Below are 20,719 nucleotides of genomic sequence, written 5' to 3'. Positions count from 1 at the left end.
CTTGCCCTCCAAATACACCTCTGCTGTTTTCAACCAGGATCTCAGCGATCACTGCCTCATTGCCTGCATCCGTAATGGTTCTGCTGTCAAACGACCACCTCTCATCACTGTCAAACACTCCCTGAAACACTTCAGCGAGCAGGCCTTTCTAATCGACCTGGCTGGTGTATCCTGGAAGGATATTGATCCCATACCGTCAGTAGAGGATGTCTGGTTATTTTTTTTAAATGCCTTCCTCACCATCTTAAATAAGCATGCCCCATTCAAGAAATTTAGTACCAGGAACAGATATAGCCCTTGGTTTTCTCCAGACCTGACTGCCCTTAACCAACACAAAAACATCCTATGGCGTTCTGCATTAGCATCGAACAGCCCCGTGATATGCAACTTTCAGGGAAGCTAGAAACCAATATACACAGGCAGTTAGAAAAGCCAAGGCTAGCTTTTTCAAGCAGAAATTTGCTTCCTGCAACAGAAACTCAAAGTTCTGGGACACTGTAAAGTCGATGGAGAATAAGAACACCTCCTCCCAGCTGCCTACTGCACTGAAGATAGTGTTTCCTATCACCACCGATAAATCCACTATAATTGAACATTTCAAGAAGCATTTTTCTACGGCTGGCCATGCTTTCCACCTGGCTACCCCTACCCCGGTCAACAGCACTGCACCCCCCACAGCAACTCACCCAAGCCTTCCCCATTTCTCCTTCTCCCAAATCCAGGGCTAGACAATCTGGACCCTTTCTTTGTAAATATTATCTGCCATAATTGTTGCCACCCCTATTACTAGCCTGTTCAACCTCTCGTGTCGTCTGAAATTCCCAAAAATTGGAAAGCAGCTGCGGTCATCCCCCTCTTCAAAGGGGGGGACACTCTTGACCCAAACTGCTACAGACCTATATCTATCCTACCCTGCCTTTCTAAGGTCCTCGAAAGCCAAGTCAACAAATAGATTCCCAACCATTTGGAATCCCACCATACCTTCTCCACTGTGCAATCTGGCTTCAGAGCTGGTCATGGGTGCACCTCAGCCATGCTCAAGGTCCTGAACAATATCTTAACCGCCATCGATAAGAAACAATACTGTGCAGCCGTATTCATTGACCTGGCCAAGGCTTTCGACTCTGTGTCAATCACCACATCCTCATCGGCAGACTCGACAGCCTTGGTTTCTCAAATGATTGCCTCGCCTGGTTCACCAACTACTTCTCTGATAGAGTTCAGTGTGTCAAATCGGAGGGTCTGTTGTCTGGGCCTCTGGCAGTCTCTATGGGGGTGCCACAGGGCTCAATTCTTGGACCGACTCTCTTCTCTGTATACATCAATGATGTCGCGCTTGCTGCTGGTGAGTCTCTGATCCACCTCTATGCAGACGACACCATTCTGTATACTTCTGGCCCTTCTTTGGACACTGTGTTAACAACCCTTCAGGCGAGCTTCAATGCCATACAACTCTCCTTCCGTCACCTCCAATTGCTCTTAAATACAAGTAAAACTAAATCCATGCTCTTCAACCGATCGCTGCCTGCACCTGCCCGCCTGTCCAACATCACTACTCTGGACGGCTCTGACTTAGAATATGTGGACAACTACAAATCCCTAGGTGTCTGGTTAGACTGTAAACTCTCCTTCCAGACTCACATCAAACATCTCCAATCCAAAGTTAAATCTAGAATTGGCTTCTTTCAGAACATCAGCTGAACGGATTTGGGAGAAGGAGAAATGGGGAAGGCTTGGGCGAGTTGCTGTGGGGGGTGCAGTGCTGTTGACCGGGGTAGGAGTAGCCAGGTGGAAAGCATGGCCAGCCGTAGACAAATGTTTATTGAAATTCTCAATTATGGTGGATTTATCAGTGGTGACAGTGTTTCCTATCTTCAGTGCAGTGGGCAGCTGGGAGGAGGTGTTCTTATTCTCCATGGACTTTACAGTGTCCCTGAACCTTTTTGAGTTAGTGTTGCAGGAAGGAAATTTCTGCTTTTCTAACTGCCTGTGTATAATGGTTTCTAGCTTCCCTGAACAGCTGCATATCACGGGGGCTGTTCGATGCTAATGCAGAACGCCATAGGATGTTTTTGTGTTGGTTAAGGGCAGTCAGGTCTGGAGAGAACCAAGGGCTATATCTGTTCCTGGTTCTAAATTTATTGAATGGGGCATATTTATTTAAGATGGTTAGGAAGGCATTTAAAAACAATATCCAGGCATCCTCTATTGACGGGATGAGATCAATATCCTTCCAGGATACCCCGGCCAGGTCGATTAGAAAGGCCTGCTCGCTGAAGTGTTTCAGGGAGCGTTTGACAGTGACGAGTGGAGGTCATTTGACCGCTGACCCATTACGGATGCAGGCAATGAGGCAGTGATCGCTGAGATCTTGGTTGAAAACAGCAGAGGTGTATTTCGAGGGCAAGTTGGTTAGGATGATATCTATGAGGGTGCCCGTGTTTAAGGCTTTGGGGAGGTACCTGGTAGGTTCATTGATAATTTGTGTGAGATTGAGGGCATCAAGTTTAGATTGTAGGATGGCTTTGGTGTTAAGCATGTTTCAGTTTAGTTCGCCTAGCAGCACGAGCTCTGAAGATAGATGGGGGGCAATCAGTTCACATATGGTGTCCAGAGCACAGCTGGGGGCAGAGGGTGGTCTATAGCAGGCGGCAATGGTGAGAGACTTGTTTTTAGAGAGGGGGATTTTTAAAAGTAGAAGTTCAAATTGTTTGGGTACAGACCTGGATAGTAGGACAGAACTCTGCATGCTATCTTTGCAGTAGATTGCAATACCGCCCCCTTTGGCAGTTCTATCTTGTCTGAAAATGTTGTAGTTTGGGATTCAAATTTCAGAATGTTTGGTGGTCTTCCTAAGCCAGGATTCAGACACAGCTAGAACATCTGGGTTGGCAGAGTGTGCTAAAGCAGTGAATAGAACAAACTTAGGGAGGAGGCTTCTAATGTTAACATGCATGAAACCAAGGCTATTACGGTTACAGAAGTCATCAAAAGAGAGCGCCTGGGGAATAGGAGTGGAGCTAGGCACTGCAGGGCCTGGATTCACCTCTACATCGCCAGAGGAACAGAGGAGGAGTAGAATAAGGGTATGGCTAAAAGCAATACGAATTGATCGTCTAGAACAGAGAGTAAAAGGAGGTTTCTGGGGGTGATAAAATAGCATCAAGGTATAATGTACAGACAAAGGTATGGTAGGATGTGAATACAGTGGAGGTAAACCTAGGTATTGAGTGATGAAGAGAGAGATATTGTCTCTAGAAACATCATTGAAACCAGGAGATGTCATTGCATGTGTGGGTGGTGGAACTAATAGGTTGGATAAGGTATAGTGAGCAGGATTAGAGGCTCTACAGTCAAATAAGCCAATAAACACTAACCAGAACAGCAATGGACAAGGCATATTGACATTAAGGAGAGGCATGCTTAGTCGAGTGATCAAAAGGGTCCAGTGAGTAGAGAGGTTGGTTGGGGGTCACGGCGATTTAGACAGCTAGCCAGGCCATCGGTAGCAAGCTAGCATAGGATGGAGGTCTTTTGTTAGCCACCTCTTGCGTTCCGTCAGTAGATTAGTGGGGTTCTGTGTGATAGAGGGGATTAATCCAAATCACACAACAACAACAAAAAAACAATAGATATAGTTATAGAGGCCCAAGAAGAAGAAAAATAAAATAAATAAATTGTCGGATTGTCTATTCAGATAGCAGCCGATAAGACAGCTAACGGTTAGCGGGCCGCAGATGGTCGTTCAGGTAACGTCGCGACGGAGGAGCCAGCCGGATAACTCCTTCGGGTAGATAACTTCCGCAGTCCAGTTGTGAAGGCCCGGTGGGGCTCCACGTTGGCAGTAAAATGGGTCCGGATAGGTGATTGTAGCCCAGGAGTGATTCATGGAACTCTTCAGCTGGCTAGCTCTGGAATAATTGATGTTTGCTCAGGAATCGACGAAAGCCGATAGTCACACGGATAGCAGCTAGCTAGCTGTGAGATCCAGGTATGAATGTCCAGAGTTAGCGGTTGAAATCCAGGGACATGGAGAGAGAAATTGGTCCGGTATGTTCCGTTCCGAGCCGCGCCGTACAAAACTGGCGATAGATTTTCGAGCTAAAGGATAGCTGATGACCACAAACCGTGGTTAGCTGAATACTAATGATTAGCCAGTAAAGAAGCTAACCTGCTTCTGATTAGCTTCTGATTAGCTTCTGGCTAGCTTCTTGGAGGATTACAGATTTGAGGTAAATAATACTTTTTTTTATAAATATAAATTGGTGAGGCGGGTTGCAGGAGAGTGTTTTGAAGAAGAGTTTATGGAAAATTAAAAAATATATATAAAAAGGTATGTGAAAAAAGTTGTAAATATATATATATATATGGGACACGACAAGACGAGGATAAAAGACGTCTGAACTGCTATGCCATCTTGGAAATGATGTGATTTTCTGGATTTTTTTTCTCATTTTGTCTGTCATAGTTGAAGTGTACCTATGATGAAAATGACAGGCCTCTCTCATCTATTTAAAAGTGGGAGAACTTGCACAATTGGTGGCTGACTAAATACTTTTTTGCCCCACTGTAGTAGTGGCAAAAATATTTGCACTTGCACTTTGTTCATATAATGCAGCATTTCTTCCAGAAAACTGTTGAAATTTTGGTATCCACATATGTATGTTTTCAATGTCTGAATAATTTTACTAAATCTTAGTTAATTCAACAAAGAAATCCTAAAATGTCCCGGACAATATTATTGGCACCTTCTAGAAGTAGTTAGAAATAATTCAATTTCAAGCAGGTGATTCTCCTTTACTTTGGAATTGAACTCACCAGTGGTGAGTTGCAGGTGCCTGCAGTATAAACATCACGTATTCATCCAGGTTAAATAGAGAAGAGGACTGGTACCTGTAGTAACCAGCTCCAGATCTCTCTTGACACTGTGTGTACCGCAACAAGCATGGACAAACGAAAGAACCAGAGAATTATCTGAGGACGTCAGACACAAGATTGTAGTCAAGCATGGACAATCTCTAGGCTACAAGTCCCTCTCCAGAGACCTTGGTGTTCCTGTTTCCACCGTACGTAATGTTATCGAGATGTTTGAGGCCCATGCCACTGTAGCTAACCTCACTGGACGTGGCCACAAGATGTTTGAGGCCCATGCCACTGTAGCTAACCTCACTGGACGTGGCCACAAGATGTTTGAGGCCCATGCCACTGTAGCCAACCTCACTGGATGTGGCCACAAGATGTTTGAGGCCCATGCCACTGTAGCTAACCTCACTGGACGTGGCCACAAGATGTTTGAGGCCCATGCCACTGTAGCTAACCTCACTGGACGTGGCCACAAGAGGAAACTTGATGGAAGATTGCAGCGAAGGATTGTTAGAATGGTGGATAAGCACCTCGGCCAACTGCCACACAGATTCAAGCTGACCTTCAGACACAAGGTAGGACAGTTTCCTGTCGCACCATCCGTCGCCAACTCAATGGAAGGGGGTTATATGGTAGGAGACCCAGGAGGACCCCACTGCTGAGAGAGAGACATAAGAAAGCCTGACTGTAATTTGACAAAACACACCTGAACATGCCAAAATCCTTCTGGGAAAATGTCCTGTGGACAGATGAGACCAAGTTAGAGCTTTTTGGTAAAGTATACCATTTCTATGTTTTGGGGTTGCTTTGCTGCCTCTGGCACTGGGTGCCTTGAATCTGTGCATGACATCGTGAAATCAGGAGAATACCAAGGTATTTTGGAGCGCAATGTCATACCCAGTGTCAGAAAGCTGGGTCTCTCTTACAGCAGGACAATGTCCCCAAACACACCCAGAAGTGGCCAGCAGATCTAAATCCCATTGAAAACCTTCTAATCTGGCAGAACTGGTGCAGTTTGCACAAGAGCAGTGGCTCAAACTGCCAGTACAGAGGTGCAGGAAGCTACAGGAAGCGCTTGATTGCAGTTATTTTGACCAAAGGCTGATATAATATTAAGTCAAGGGTGTGATTTAAACGGATATATTAACTTCTGAATCAAAAACAAAGGTTTGGTAATATTAACAGTGAAATAAAAAATTGTGGCAACCAAATACTTTGTTCAATTTCAACTTATTTTTAGGGATAATTGTGAGTTACTTGAAAAAAGTGCAAGGTTGCCAGTATTTTTGGCCACGACTGTGTATGTATATATTGTGAAAGGCCATACCTATTCACTGACGAAATCCTAGGCAGGACAGCACGAAATGAGCCGCAGAGATGTAACTTCAACAAAAAAGAAGGACTAGTCTCCATAATCACTCTCCCCCCTATGCACCTTCAGTCAGGCACAAACAATAATCAGTCAATTGGCCTCAGGTGAGCTCATCAGTAGTGGCTGTACTGCGGCCCACATCCAGGGGAGGGTGCAGTCGGACCACTTGATCCGGCTGATCCCTCACAATTCCCCCACAATATATATAATATAGAGTACCAGTTATTTGTGTGAAAACATCAAAACTATGAAATAACATGTGGAATCCTGTAGTAACCAAAAGTGTTAAACCAATCAAAATATCTTTGAGATTCTTCAAAGCAGCCACCCATTGCCTTGATGACAGCTTTGCACACTCTTGGCATTCTCTCAACCAGCTTCATAAGGAATGCTTTTCCAGCAGTCTTGAAGGAGTTCCCACATATGCTGAGCACTTGGCTGCTTTTCCTTCACTCTGCTGTCCAACCATTTACAAACCATCTCAATTGGTTTGAGGTCAGGTGATTGTGGGGAACAGGTCATCTGATGCAACACTCCATCCCTCTCCTTGGTTAAATAGCCCTTACACAGCCTGGAAGTGTGTTTTGGGTCATTGTCCTGTTGAAAAACAAATGATAGTCCAACTAAGCTCAAACCAGATGGGATGGCGTATCGCTGCAGAATGCTGTGGTAGCCGTGTTGGCTAAGTGTGCCTTTAGATTCTAAATAAACGGTGTCACCAGCAAAGGACCATCACACCTCCTCCTACATGCTTCACGGTGGGAACCACACATGCAGAGATCATCCGTTCACCTGCTCTGCGTCTCAAAGACACAGCAATTGGAACCAAAAATCTAAAATTTGGACTCATCAGACCAAATGACAGATTTCTAATGTCTAATGTCCTTTGCTCGTGTTGGCCCAAGCAAGTCTCTTCTTCTTATTGATGTCCTCTAGTAGTGGTTTGTTTGCAATTCGACCATGAAGGTCTGATTTCATGCAGTCTCCTCTGAACAGTTGATGTGTCTGTTACTTGAACTCTGTGAAGAATTTATTTGGGCTGCAATCTGAGGCTGGTAACGCTAATGAACTTATCCTCTGCAGCAGAGGTAACTCTTGGTCTTCCTTTGCTGTGGCGGTCTTCATGAGAGCCAGTTTCATCATAGCGCTTGGTAGTTTTTGCGACTGCATTCAAAATAATTGAAATGTTCCAGCTTGACTGACCTTCATGTCTTAAATTAATGATGGATTGTTGTTTCTCTTTGCTTATTTGAGCTGTTCTTGCCATAATATGGACTTGATCTTTTACCAAATAGGGCTGTCTTCTATATACCACCCCTACCTTGTCACAACACAACTGATTGGCTCAAATGCGTTAAGAAGGAATGAAATTCCACAAATATAGTTTTAACAAGGCACACCTGTTAATTGAAATGCATTCCAGGTGACTACCTCATGAAGCTGGTTGAGAGAATGCCAAAAGTGTGCAAAGCTGTCATCAAGGCAAAGGGTGGCTACTTTGAAGAATCTCAAATATTAAAAACATTTTTATTTGTTTAGCACTTTTTTGGGTTACTACATGATTCCATATGTGTAATTTCATAGTTTTGATGTCTTCGTTATTATTTTACAACGTTGAAAATAGTATAAAATAAAGAAAAACCCTGGAATGAGTAGGTGTTCTGGAACTTTCGACAGGTAGTGTAGCTCAATGCTATTTTGTAAGATGCAGTTGTTGGTATCACGACATGTCAGTCAGACGTTCAATGGTAGGCGACAGCGTAAGATGTGAGACGTCATGCAGGCGTTTAGTCAGGCGGCGGTGTCACGACATGTCAGTCAGACGTTCAATGGTAGGCGACAGCGTAAGATGTAGACGTCATGCAGGCGTTTAGTCGGGCGGTGGTATCACGACATGTCAGTCAGACGTTCAATGGTAGGCGACAGTAGCTCATTATTGGCTCTGCTGTATCGCTCTCTTTCTCTCTCAATCTCTCACACACATACATAGCACCACAGCAACATTTGCACTCCTCCCTCTTGTCACTCCTCCTCTCTCACCTCCTCCGCAGCTCAAAGTGACCCTTCTCTTCACCTCTGGGACCCATGGCTAGAACAGGAGTAGAGGGATATGTCTTGGTCTATTAAAGGACCTCTTCGGTTGTAGCTGTGTTCTTGCCTGAAAGGGTTTAATGGAGTTGAACTAAGGGCAATTAGCTGGCCAGGACACCTGGTGCTCCAGTGGAGCTGTAGTGGAACAGTGGGACTTACCCGGGCCAGTCCAATCGCCGTCAATCTTAGAGAGAAGGCTTCTCATATTCCCGTACTACATAAAAGCACACAGTACAAGGCATAAGGAATATAGACTCGCAATGCTTTTCAAAAGAGTGCACAGAATCATATTAAAAGGGAGATACGCACCTCTTAGGATGTCGTCTACAGTCAGTTCTGCTTCATATGCCTTTACAATGAACTGAACAGACATACTCTGTTACTTATCTACCACCACTCTTAAAAATAGGCTACGTTTCATCAGAAATGCGAAAGAATGTCCAGTCAATTCTGCTACACTTTTACACGGACAAAGGCCGAGATGGATGTATTTCCTACTGTGTAGCACCACTGTAACACACATTGTAATTGTATAACGCTGTATTATTAATAGTGACAGATGTACCCTGGCTAGCGAGTTGTTGCTAGTGGTGCTAGCTCTTAGCACCTGATCCATTTCCCTCCCCATGTCTGTGTTCACACACGAGTGCTTTGATTGGCGATGACATTTATGGGCTCCGCTCGAACAACACCCCGTGTCGAGTGTCCCCAGGGGCATCCCGGTCCCTCGCCTGCATCAGACTGGCACACTCTAGAGTTGGTCAACCGTGCCAGTCCCCTAGGACGGGCCGTATGAACACATCTAGTTGGAATAAATCCTAGTTAAAAACACATCCTAGCTTGATTGTTTTTAGTTGGAACACACACATCCTGTTCCTAGTTGGAACACGCACTTCCTGTTCCTAGTTGGAACACGCACTTCCTGTTCCTAGTTGGAACACGCACTTCCTGTTCCTAGTTGGAACACGCACTTCCTGTTCCTAGTTGGAACACGCACTTCCTGTTCCTAGTTGGAACACGCACTTCCTGTTCCTAGTTGGAACACGCACTTCCTGTTCCTAGTTGGAACACGCACTTCCTGTTCCTAGTTGGAACACGCACTTCCTGTTCCTAGTTGGAACACGCACTTCCTGTTCCTAGTTGGAACACGCACTTCCTGTTCCTAGTTGGAACACGCACTTCCTGTTCCTAGTTGGAACACGCACTTCCTGTTCCTAGTTGGAACACGCACTTCCTGTTCCTAGTTGGAACACGCACTTCCTGTTCCTAGTTGGAACACGCACTTCCTGTTCCTAGTTGGAACACGCACTTCCTGTTCCTAGTTGGAACACGCACTTCCTGTTCCTAGTTGGAACACGCACTTCCTGTTCCTAGTTGGAACACGCACTTCCTGTTCCTAGTTGGAACACGCACTTCCTGTTCCTAGTTGGAACACGCACTTCCTGTTCCTAGTTGGAACACGCACTTCCTGTTCCTAGTTGGAACACGCACTTCCTGTTCCTAGTTGGAACACGCACATCCTAGTTATTCTAGTTTTGAAAATCATCACTTTCTTTCAGAATAGGCCTAAACACACCAGCAAGGCCAAAGCCCCAATCCAAGATGGGAACACAACCGTCAGTGCCTATTTTAATACATATAGTGCTTTCATTCTAACTCACTCTATTTCCCCTTCTGTCTTCTCCATTAGAATTGGCCTTAGGGAGGATGATAGAAGGTGTTAGATTAGAAGGTCCCGGTGTTTCTCCATTCAAATAAGTGTCAGTCAGGTGGATGGTTGTGAGTGTGTTGTATATGGTTGTGAGAGGATTCACTCTGTATTCTCCTGCAATAGAAGCAACATCTTCTTCTGCTGTCTCTGTCTGTCTGGCTCCTTTCATCACAGGGGCATTGTGTATGGATTTACTGCCCTCAATGCCCCCAGGAGGGAGATTTGATTCCACTGCACTGGCTAATCTCTGTCTCCTCTCTCTCTTCCCCTCTTTATCTCTCTCTCGCGCTCTCTCTCTCTCTACTCTTTTTTCTACTACTTATCTCAACTCTTCTTTTTACCGACTGCTCCTAATATCTCCCCCCTCACCTTCATACAGCCACTCTCACTCCCCGGGCTCCATGGCGGCAGCGGTGCAAGGCAGCGAATGGTCTTGCGGCCGATGCACCTTCCTAAACGCAGGGGCGGCGCCGCGCTGCTCCATCTGTGAGGCACCTCGCCAGAAGCCTGACCTAAACCAGATCCTGAGGCTGAGCAGCACCGAAGAGCAGCAACGCTGGGCCTGCCCCCGCTGCACCCTCAACAACCCCCAGGGCTCCGGCGCCTGCACCATCTGTGGCTTTGGACCCTCGCCAAGCACCCCCACACCGACCACAACCATGGCGACCATCGCCAATGGCCTCGTGCCGCCGGAGACTCCCACGCCTGTCATGACTCCCATGGTTCTCCTGGAGCCCCGCGGGCAGCAGCCGTCCGAGGAGGCACTGAGGAGGTCAGAGAGCAACGGGGAGGTGGGGGGCCTGAGTGGCCCGGGTGGACCCGAGGGGCAGCAGCAACACCACCACTTGGGCTGGGCGTGCCCGCGATGCACACTTCATAATACTCCTGTTGCACTGTCTTGTTCGGCCTGCGGAGGACCAAGGAAACTGTCGCTGCCCAAGATCCCCCCTGAGGCGTTGGTGGTGCCCGAAGTGCACACGCCCGTGCTAGGGTTTCCCGTCCACGTGGCCCCTGCCCCCCCGCTCCTCATTGACTTAACGGATGACTCACCCACTGCAGCCACCCCCTGCGAACCCCAGGAGCCCCCCCACAGCCACTTGCCCCCACCGCCACGCTCCTCACCTTTCACGCCCTTCTCCTCTCTCCAGAACAACCCGGTGCCCCGCAGCAGGAGAGAGGTGCCCCCACCGGGGCGTCCGCCCAACCCTAACCCCAATGCCCCAAGCCCAACTTCTCCCTCCACGGCCTGTGTGCTGCCCCAGCACTGCCCTGCCCTCTGCCCTGCCAAGCCCAAGCACGCCCAGCCCCAGGAGCCCTCCTTCCTCAGCAAGCGCCACAGCATCCTGGAGGAAGGGGACGGCACCCACCCCCTTCCTTATCACACCTCCAAGACCCCCGTCACATCACCTCCCACCTGGAAGTGCCATGGATGCTCCTTGCCCAACCTGAGTGACTCGTCCAAGTGCGAGGCATGCCACTCGTCGCGGGCCGGCGCCGACCTTATCGACCTGGTGGGCTGCGAGTCGGTGCGCTTCACGCCAGCAAACCCCTCTAGTCCGGACTCCAGCACCTGGGCCTGCTCCAAGTGTACCCTACGCAACCCCACCGGGATGACCAAGTGCACGGCCTGCTGCTCCTCCAAGCTACACGGCTTCCAGGAGCCTAGTTCTCACTGCTGCCCGCACTGCAGGCTCCCCGGCCCCTGCTACTGCTCCTCAGCCTCCTCCACATTGTCTTCTGGACACAAAGCCAGAAAACAGGCCCGGGTCTACCCCTCGCCCTCGGTCACCAACACCACCACCTCTTCTTCCTCATCCTCGTCCTTCTCTTCCTCGTGCACACTGCTGCAGGAGAAGCAGTGGGGCTGTCCGGCGTGTACGCTGCTCAACGACGTCAAGTCCAAGAACTGCGCAGCATGCCACACACCTCAGCAATACCTGACACTGCGCAAGGTGGCCAAGCCGCTTAAGAGGAGGGAGAGCATGCATGTGGAGGCGAGGCGGCGCAACGACGAGGGCGAAGCCAAGGAACTCTGGGAGAACATCACTACCTTCTGTCGAGAGGTAAGCCATCTGGAAATATGACGTTGGGAAATTGATTGTGTTTACGATTTTCAAAAGCTAATCGTTTTCTTAATAAAGAGAATGGGTCAAGACAACTGACATAATACGCTAGCAACTTAAATCCGTTTCCATGTACAGAACACCATTTTTTTCATGCTGGGTGGGAGGAGAAGAGACACAGTCTGATACAGAGAGGGTAATGTATAGCATTTACATTATGTCAGGATATGTTACTGAGGGAGAGAGGGTAATGTATAGCGTTTACATTATGTCAGGATATGTCACTGATACAGAGAGGGTAATGTATAGTGTTTACATTATGTCAGGATATGTTATTGTTAACCATCAGGGATCCTATGGGAGGAGAAGATACACAGTCTGATACAGAGAGGGTAATGTATAGCATTTACATTATGTCAGGATATGTTACTGAGGGAGAGAGGGTAATGTATAGCGTTTACATTATATCAGGATATGTCACTGATACAGAGAGGGTAATGTGTAATGTTTACATTATGTCAGGATATGTTACTGAGGGAGAGAGGGTAATGTATAGCATTTACATTATGTCAGGATATGTTACTGAGGGAGAGAGGGTAATGTATAGTGTTTACATTATATCAGGATATGTCACTGATACAGAGAGGGTAATGTGTAATGTTTACATTATGTCAGGATATGTTACTGAGGGAGAGAGGGTAATGTATAGCGTTTACATTATGTCAGGATATGTTACTGATACAGAGAGGGTAATGTGAAGCGTTTACATTATGTCAGGATATGTTATTGTTAACCATCAGGGATCCTATGGGAGGAGAAGAGACACAGTCTGATACAGAGGGGGTAATGTATAGCATTTACATTGTCAGGATATGTTACTGAGGGAGAGAGGGTAATGTATAGCATTTACATTATGTCAGGATATGTTACTGAGGGAGAGCGGGTAATGTATAGCGTTTACATTATGTCAGGATATGTTACTGAGGGAGAGAGGGTAATGTATAGCGTTTACATTATGTCAGGATATGTTACTGAGGAAGAGAGGGTAATGTATAACGTTTACATTATGTCAGGATATGTCACTGAGGGAGAGAGGGTAATGTATAACGTTTACATTGTCAGGATATGTCACTGATACAGAGAGGGTAATGTATAGTGTTTACATTATGTCAGGATATGTTACTGAGGGAGAGAGGGTAATGTATAGCGTTTACATTATATCAGGATATGTCACTGATACAGAGAGGGTAATGTGTAATGTTTACATTATGTCAGGATATGTTAGTGAGGGAGAGAGGGTAATGTATAGTGTTTACATTATGTCAGGATATGTTACTGATACAGAGATGGTAATGTATAGCGTTTACATTATGCCATGATATGTAACTGATGGAGAGAGGGTAATGTATAACGTTTACATTATGTCAGGGTATGTCACTGATACAGAGTTGGTAATGTATAGCGTTTACATTATGTCAGGATATGTTACTGAGGAAGAGAGGGTAATGTATAGCGTTTACATTATTTCAGGATATGTCACTGCTACAGAGAGGGTAATGTGTAATGTTTACATTATGTCAGGATATGTTACTGAGGGAGAAAGGGTAATGTATAGCGTTTACATTATGTCAGGATATGTTATGGATACAGAGATGGTAATGTATAGCATTTACATTATGCCATGATATGTCACTGAGGTAGAGAGGGTAAGGTATAACGTTTACATTATGTCAGGATATGTCACTGATACAGAGTTGGTAATGTATAGCGTTTACATTATGTCAGGATATGTTACTGAGGGAGAGAGGGTAATGTATAGCGTTTACATTATGTCAGGATATGTCACTGATGGAGATAATGTAAATGTTATACATTACCCTATGTCAGGATATGTCACTGAGGGAGAGAGGGTAATGTACAATGTTTACATTATGTCAGGATATGTTACTGAGGGAGAGAGGGTAATGTATAGCGTTTATATTATATCAGGATATGTCACCGATACATAGAGGGTAATGTGTAATGTTTACATTATGTCAGGATATGTCACTGAGGTAGAGAGGGTAATGTATAACGTTTACATTGTCAGAATATGTCACTGATACAGAGTTGGTAATGTATAGCGTTTACATTATGTCAGGATATGTTATTGTTAACCATCAGGGATCTTATGGGAGGAGAAGAGACTCAGTCTGATACAAGTCACCATGACAGCCGTGAGTTGGGGAGGAGTGGGGAATTTGGGCAGAGGTCAGGTCAGATGAAGTGAGGAAGAACATATATCACTAATGTTCTGTCTGGCAACAAAGGGGTATTGGCTGTTCAGATGTGTAAGGAGGGGCTCAGCATATGAGAAAGGGTTAAATATCCGTGAGTGTGTGAATATGTTCTTTGTCTGTTCAGATGTTTGATCCTTTGGGGGAATGAACTTGGTTGGAGCTTTTATGGTGTCCGTCAAATGTCTTACTCTGTTATTTAGGACCTAACAATACTGAACAAAAATATAAACACAACAGGCAACAGTTTCAATGATTTTACTGAATTACAGTTCATATGAGGAAATCAGTCAATTGAAATCAATTCATTAGGCCCAAAACAATGGATTTCACACGATGGGGAAAATGACTGGGTTCCCATGACGGGGTTCGATCCCAGGCTGTGTCACAACCGGCCGTGACCGGGAGTCCCTTAGGGCGACGCACACTTGGCCTAGTGTCGTCCGGGTTAGGGGAGGGTTTGGCCGGGGGGGCTTTACTTGGCTCATCGTGCTCTAGTGACTCCATGTGGTGGGTCGGGTGCCCGCAGGCTGACTCCGGTCGTCAGTTGAACGGTGTTTCATCCGACACATTGGTGAAGCTGGCTTCCGAGTTAAGTGTGCGGGTGTTAAGCAGCGTGCTTTGGCGGGTCATGTTTCGGGCCATGCCTTACGCGACTTTCGCTTCTCCCGAACTTGTTGGGGAGTTGCAGCGATGAGACAATCGAAATTGGGAGAGAAAGGGGGTAAAACATGTAAAGTGTTGGTCTCATGTTTCATGAGCTAAAATAAAATATCCCAGTAAATCATACTCACAAAAAGCTAATTTCTCTCAAATGTTGTGCACAAATTTGTTTACATCCCTGTTAGTGAGCATTTCTCCTTTGCCAAGATAATCCATCCATCTGACAGGTGTGGCATATCAAGAAGCTGATGAAACAGCATGGTCATTACACAGGTGCACCTTGTGCTTGGGACAATAAAAGGCAACTCTAAGATGTGCAGTTTTATAACACAACACAATGCCACAGGTGTCTCAAGTTTTGAGGGAGTGTGCAATTGGCATTCTGACTGCAGGAATGTCCACCAGAGCTATTGCCAGAGATTTTCATTTTAATTTCACTACCATAAGCCACCTCCAACGTCGTTTTAGAGAATGTGGCAGTGCCTCCAACTAGACTCACACCCGCAGACTAGAGGTCGACCGATTATGATATTTCAACGCCGATACCGATTATTGGAGGGTCAAATAATCCAATACCGATTAATCGGCCGATTTGTATTTATTTATTTGTAATAATGACAATTTCAACAATACTAAATGAACACTTATTTTAACTTAATATAATACATCAATAAAATCAATTTAGCCTCAAGTAAATAATGAAACATGTTCAATTTGGTTTAAATAATGCAAAAACAAAGTGTTGGGGAAGAAAGTAAAAGTGCAATATGTGCCATGTAAGAAAGCTAATGTTTAAGTTCCTTGCTCAGAACATGAGAACATATGAAAGCTGGTGGTTCCTTTTAACATGAGTCTTCAATATTCCCAGGTAAGAAGTTTTAGGTTGTAGTTATTATAGGAATTATAGGGACTATTTCCCTCTATACCATTTGTATTTCATTAACCTTTGACTATTGGATGACTATTGGATGTTCTTATAGGCACTTTAGTATTGCCAGTGTAACAGTATAGCTTCCGTCCCTCTCCTCACTCCTCCCTGGGCTCGAACCAGCACGACAACAGCCACCATCCAAGCAACGTTACCCATGCAGAGCAAGGGGAACAACTACTAGAAGGCTCAGAGCGAGTGATGTTTGAAACGCTATTAGCGCACACTAACTAGCTAGCCATTTCACTTCGGTTACACCAGCCTCATCTCGGGAGTTGATAGGCTTGAAGTCATAAACAGCGCAATGCTTGACGCACAACATAGAGCTGCTGGCAAAACGCACAAAAGTGCTGTTTGAATGAATGTTTACGCGCCTGCTTCTGTCTACCACCGCTCAGTCAGATACTTAGATACTTGTATGCTTGTATGCTCAGTCAGATTATATGCAACGCAGGACACGCTAGATAAAATCTAGTAATACCATCAACCATGTCATCAACCATGTGTAGTTCACTAGAGATTATGATTGATTGTTTTTTATAAGATAAGTTTAATGCTAGCTAGCAACTTACCTTGGCTTACTGCATTCGCGTAACAGGCAGTCTCCTTGTGGAGTGCAACGAGAGATAGGCAGGTCGTTATTGCGTTGGACTAACTGTAAGGTTGCAAGATCGGTTCCCCGAGCTGACAAGGTGAAAATCTGTCGTTCTACCCCTGAACAAGGCAGTTAACCCACCTTTCCTAGGCCATCTTTGAAAATAAGAATGTGTTCTTAACTGACTTGCCTAGTTAAATAAGGGTTTTTAAAAAATAGGCAAATCGGTGCCCATTAATACCGATTTCCGATTGTTATGAAAACTTGAAATCGGCCCTGATTAATTGGCCATTCTGATTAATCGGTCGACCTCTACCGCAGACCACATGTAACCACGTCAGCCCAGGACCTCCACCTGTGGAATCGTCTGAGACCAGTCACCCGGACAACTAATGAAACTGGTTTGCACAACCAAAGAATTTCTTTACAAACTGTCAGAAGCCATCTCAAGGAAGCTCATCTGTGTGGTTGTTGTCCTCACCAGATTCTTGACCTGACTACAGTTCGGCTTTGTAACCAACTTCAGTGGGCAAAAGCCCACCTTCGATGGCCACTAGCACACCGGAGGAGTTTGCTCTTCACGGATGAATCCCAGTTACAACTCTACCAGGAAGATGACAGACTTATGGCGTAGTGTGGGCGAGTGGTTTGCTGATGTCAACATTGTGAACATTGTGGCAGTGGGGTTATGGTATGAGCAGGAATAAGCTACAGACGATGAACACAATTGCATTTTAGCAATGGCAATTTGAATGCACAGAGATCCTGTGACAAGATCCTGAGGCCCATTGTCGTGCCATTCATCCGCCGCCATCACCTCATGTTTCAGCATGATAATGCACAGCCCCATGTCACAAGGAGCTGTACACAATTCCTGGAAGCTGAAAATGTCCCAGTTCTTCCATGGCCTGCGTACTCACCAGATTATCTGGATCGACATGTACAGTAGCGTGTACCAGTTCCCGCCAATATCCAGCAACTTCCACGCCCCTACTTAAAAATATATATATCTTTCTAGGGAGTTTTTCCTATCCACCGTGCTTCTACACCTGCATTGCTTGCTGTTTGGGGTTTTAGGCTGGGTTTCTGTACAGTACTCTGTGACATCAACTGATGTAAGAAGGGCTTTATAAATACATTTGATTGATTGATCTGTGACCACATCTGTATTCCCAGTCATGTGAAATTCATAGATTAGGGCCTAATGATTTATTTCAATTGACTGATATATGAACTGTAACTCAGAAAGTCATATGTTCAGTGTAATTGATTGCAGCCATTTTTTTAATGTATAGGATTCATAATTTTCAAAAATATAGTACCTAACATATGATTTGGCTCAATTTTTTTTTTACAGTGAGGAATCCAAAGAAATGGTAAAAAGCGACCCACGGACCCCCACGGACCCCCACACCCCACGCCAAACCCACCCCAAAGAGTATATAGTATATATTCTCTGTCTGACCATTAGATGGTGCTGTTCCTGCAAATAGGTGATTTATTTTAAATAATCAAATACAAAATATCGTATTGGTTTAAGCAGTCTATGAACAAGGTATGACAGCAATCCATGCTTTGGTTTTGTTGTCCACTTTTTCAAATACAAACGTTTTAGCATTTGTGGCACAAATCCAATGCAAGTCAATGGAACCTATATTAGCATTTTGACACTTCATGTCCAAACTGTCCTAAAGGAGTGGTATTGGAAATTTTTCATTGGGCACCCCATTTTTTTCCTCCTGAATTTCTGTGGACCCAATTTTTTTTTCTCCTCGAATTTCTCGCAACCCCACGCCAAATCTAATGACACAAACTTAATTTTCAAATCAATAAATAACCTTCAATTCATTGCAACCAATAAATGCATTTACTCAATAAAGTTGAATTTTTCAAATTATCTTTCTCAAACTTTTGTATATTGTCCCATGCAATGTATACTTTTTTTTGGGGGGGGGGCAGGGGGGGACTTTGAATACCACTGCCCTAAAGTAATCTAAAAAAGTATTGTTACTTATCGATGATTTGGATGTGAAGCGTGAAAATACTAATATAGGTTCCATCTTTGGGTTGCTGTTATACCTGGTCCATAAAGGAAACCAATTTGGCATTTTGAAATTTGGGTGGACTATCCCTCAAAAATTGAGGGGAGGGGGAGATCATAAAAAAAAACTAATAGCAGGAACAGCCCCATCTAGTGGTCAGAACCCGGTAATATCAGGCTGTAAACTCAGCTAAAAAATAAACTTCCCCTTTTCAGGACCCTGTCTTTCAAATATAATTCATAAAAATCCAAATAACTTCACAGATCTTCATTGAACAGTTAATGAACATGCACCTGTGGAACAGTCGTTAAGACACGAACCGCTTACAGACGGTAGGCAATTAAGAGTACAGAGAGTACAGGAGGGGGCTGTCGACACCATTGAATCAGCATTTCAGTGTTTACCAGTTTACCTAGGCCTAAATCGTCTCATGTATAAGCAACATAGTCGCACACACATTTCATTCCATGTTTAGGGTATTGTGTTCATCATGCAAAAACATTGGCTCTACCTTGCATTATTCATGTCAAATGCTACTCTGTGAGTTCCAGGTTCACCTTTGGAAGCGTGTGTGGGAAGCAGGCTATAGAGGAAGGATGTTAGAGAGATCCTCTCTTCCTCTGGAACAATTAGGCTAAATGTACAGCTGAAGTCAGCAGTTTACATACACTTAGGCTGGAGTCATTGAAACTCATTTTTCAACCACTCCACAAATTTCTTGTGAACAAACTATAGTTTTGGCAAGTCAGTTAGGACATCTACTTTGTGCATGACACAAGTCATTTTTCCAACAATTTTTTACAGACAGATTATTTCACTTTTAACTCACTGTATCACAATTCCAGTGGGTCAGAAGTTTACATACGCTAAGTTGACTGTGCCTTTAAACACCTTGGAAAATTCCAGAAAATTATGTCATGGCTTAAGAAGCTTTAGATAGGCTATTGACATTATTTGAGTCAATTGGTAGTGTACCTGTGGATGTATATCAAGGCCTACCTTCAAAATCAGTGCCTCTTTGCTTGACATCATGGGAAAATCAAAAGAAATCAGCCAAGACCTGGTTCATCCTTGGGAGCAATTTCCAAACGCCTGAAGGTACCACGTTCATCTGTACAAACAATAGTACGCAAGTATAAACACCATGGCACCACGCAGCCGTCATACCACTCAGGAAGGAGACGCGTTCTGTCTCCTAGAGATGAACGTACTTCGGTGCGAAAAGTGCAAATCATTCCCAGAACAACAGCAAAGGACCTTGTGAGGATGCTGGAGGAAACAGGTACAAAAGTATCTATATCCACAGTAAAACTAGTCCTATATTGACATAACCTGAAAGGTCGCTAAGCAAGGAAGAAGCCACTGCTCCAAAACCGCCATAAAAAAGCCAGACTATGGTTTGCAACTGCACATGGGGACAAAGATCGTATTTTTTTGAGAAATGTCCTCTGGTCTGATGAAACAAAAATAAAACTGTTTGGCCATGACCATCGTTATGTTTGGAGGAAAAAGGGGGAGGATTGCAAGCCGAAGAACACCATCCCAACCGTGAAGCACGGGAGTGGCAGCATCATGTTGTGAGGGTGCTTTGCTGCAGGAGGGACTGGTGCACTTCACAAAATACATGGCATCATGAGGGAGGAAAAGTTCGTGGATATATTGAAGCAACATCTCAAGACATCAGTCAGGAAGTTAAAGCTTGGTCGCAAATGGGTCTTCCAAATGGACAATGACCCCAAGCATTCTTCCAAAGTTGTGGCAAAATGGCTTAAGGACAACAAAGTCAAGGTATTGGAGTGGCCATCACAAAGCCCTGACTTAACATGCCCTAACATTTGTGGGCAGAACTGGAAAAGCGTGTGCGAGCAAGGAGGCCTACAAACCTGACTCAGTTACACCAATTCTGTCAGGTGAGTTTTGACCCATTCATCCTAACTTATTGTGGGAAGCTTGTGGAAGTCTACCGAAACGTTTGACCCAAGTTAAACAATTTAAAGGCAACACTACCAAATACTAATTGAGTGTATGTAAACTTCTGACCCACTGGGAATGTGATGAAAGAAATAAAAGCTGAAATAATGAATTCTCTCTGCTATTATTCTGACATTTCACATT

General features: G+C 44.8%; 1 protein-coding gene across 1 annotated transcript in view; it reads left to right on the top strand.

Annotated features, from left to right (window-relative positions):
• The window catches only part of LOC112224076 (calpain-15-like), a 105,149-nt gene that overhangs the window by 50,163 nt on the left and 34,267 nt on the right, over positions 1-20,719 (top strand). The window contains exon 2 of the mRNA XM_024387370.2: positions 10,417-12,100. Coding sequence (XP_024243138.2) covers positions 10,439-12,100 — 1,662 coding nt within the window. The 5' untranslated portion in view covers positions 10,417-10,438. The remainder of the gene's footprint in view (positions 1-10,416; positions 12,101-20,719) is intronic.

Source organism: Oncorhynchus tshawytscha, linkage group LG25, assembly GCF_018296145.1.
Source record: "Oncorhynchus tshawytscha isolate Ot180627B linkage group LG25, Otsh_v2.0, whole genome shotgun sequence".
NCBI classification, from domain to species: Eukaryota; Metazoa; Chordata; class Actinopteri; order Salmoniformes; family Salmonidae; genus Oncorhynchus; species Oncorhynchus tshawytscha.
This window is presented reverse-complemented; position numbering and strand designations above follow the sequence as displayed.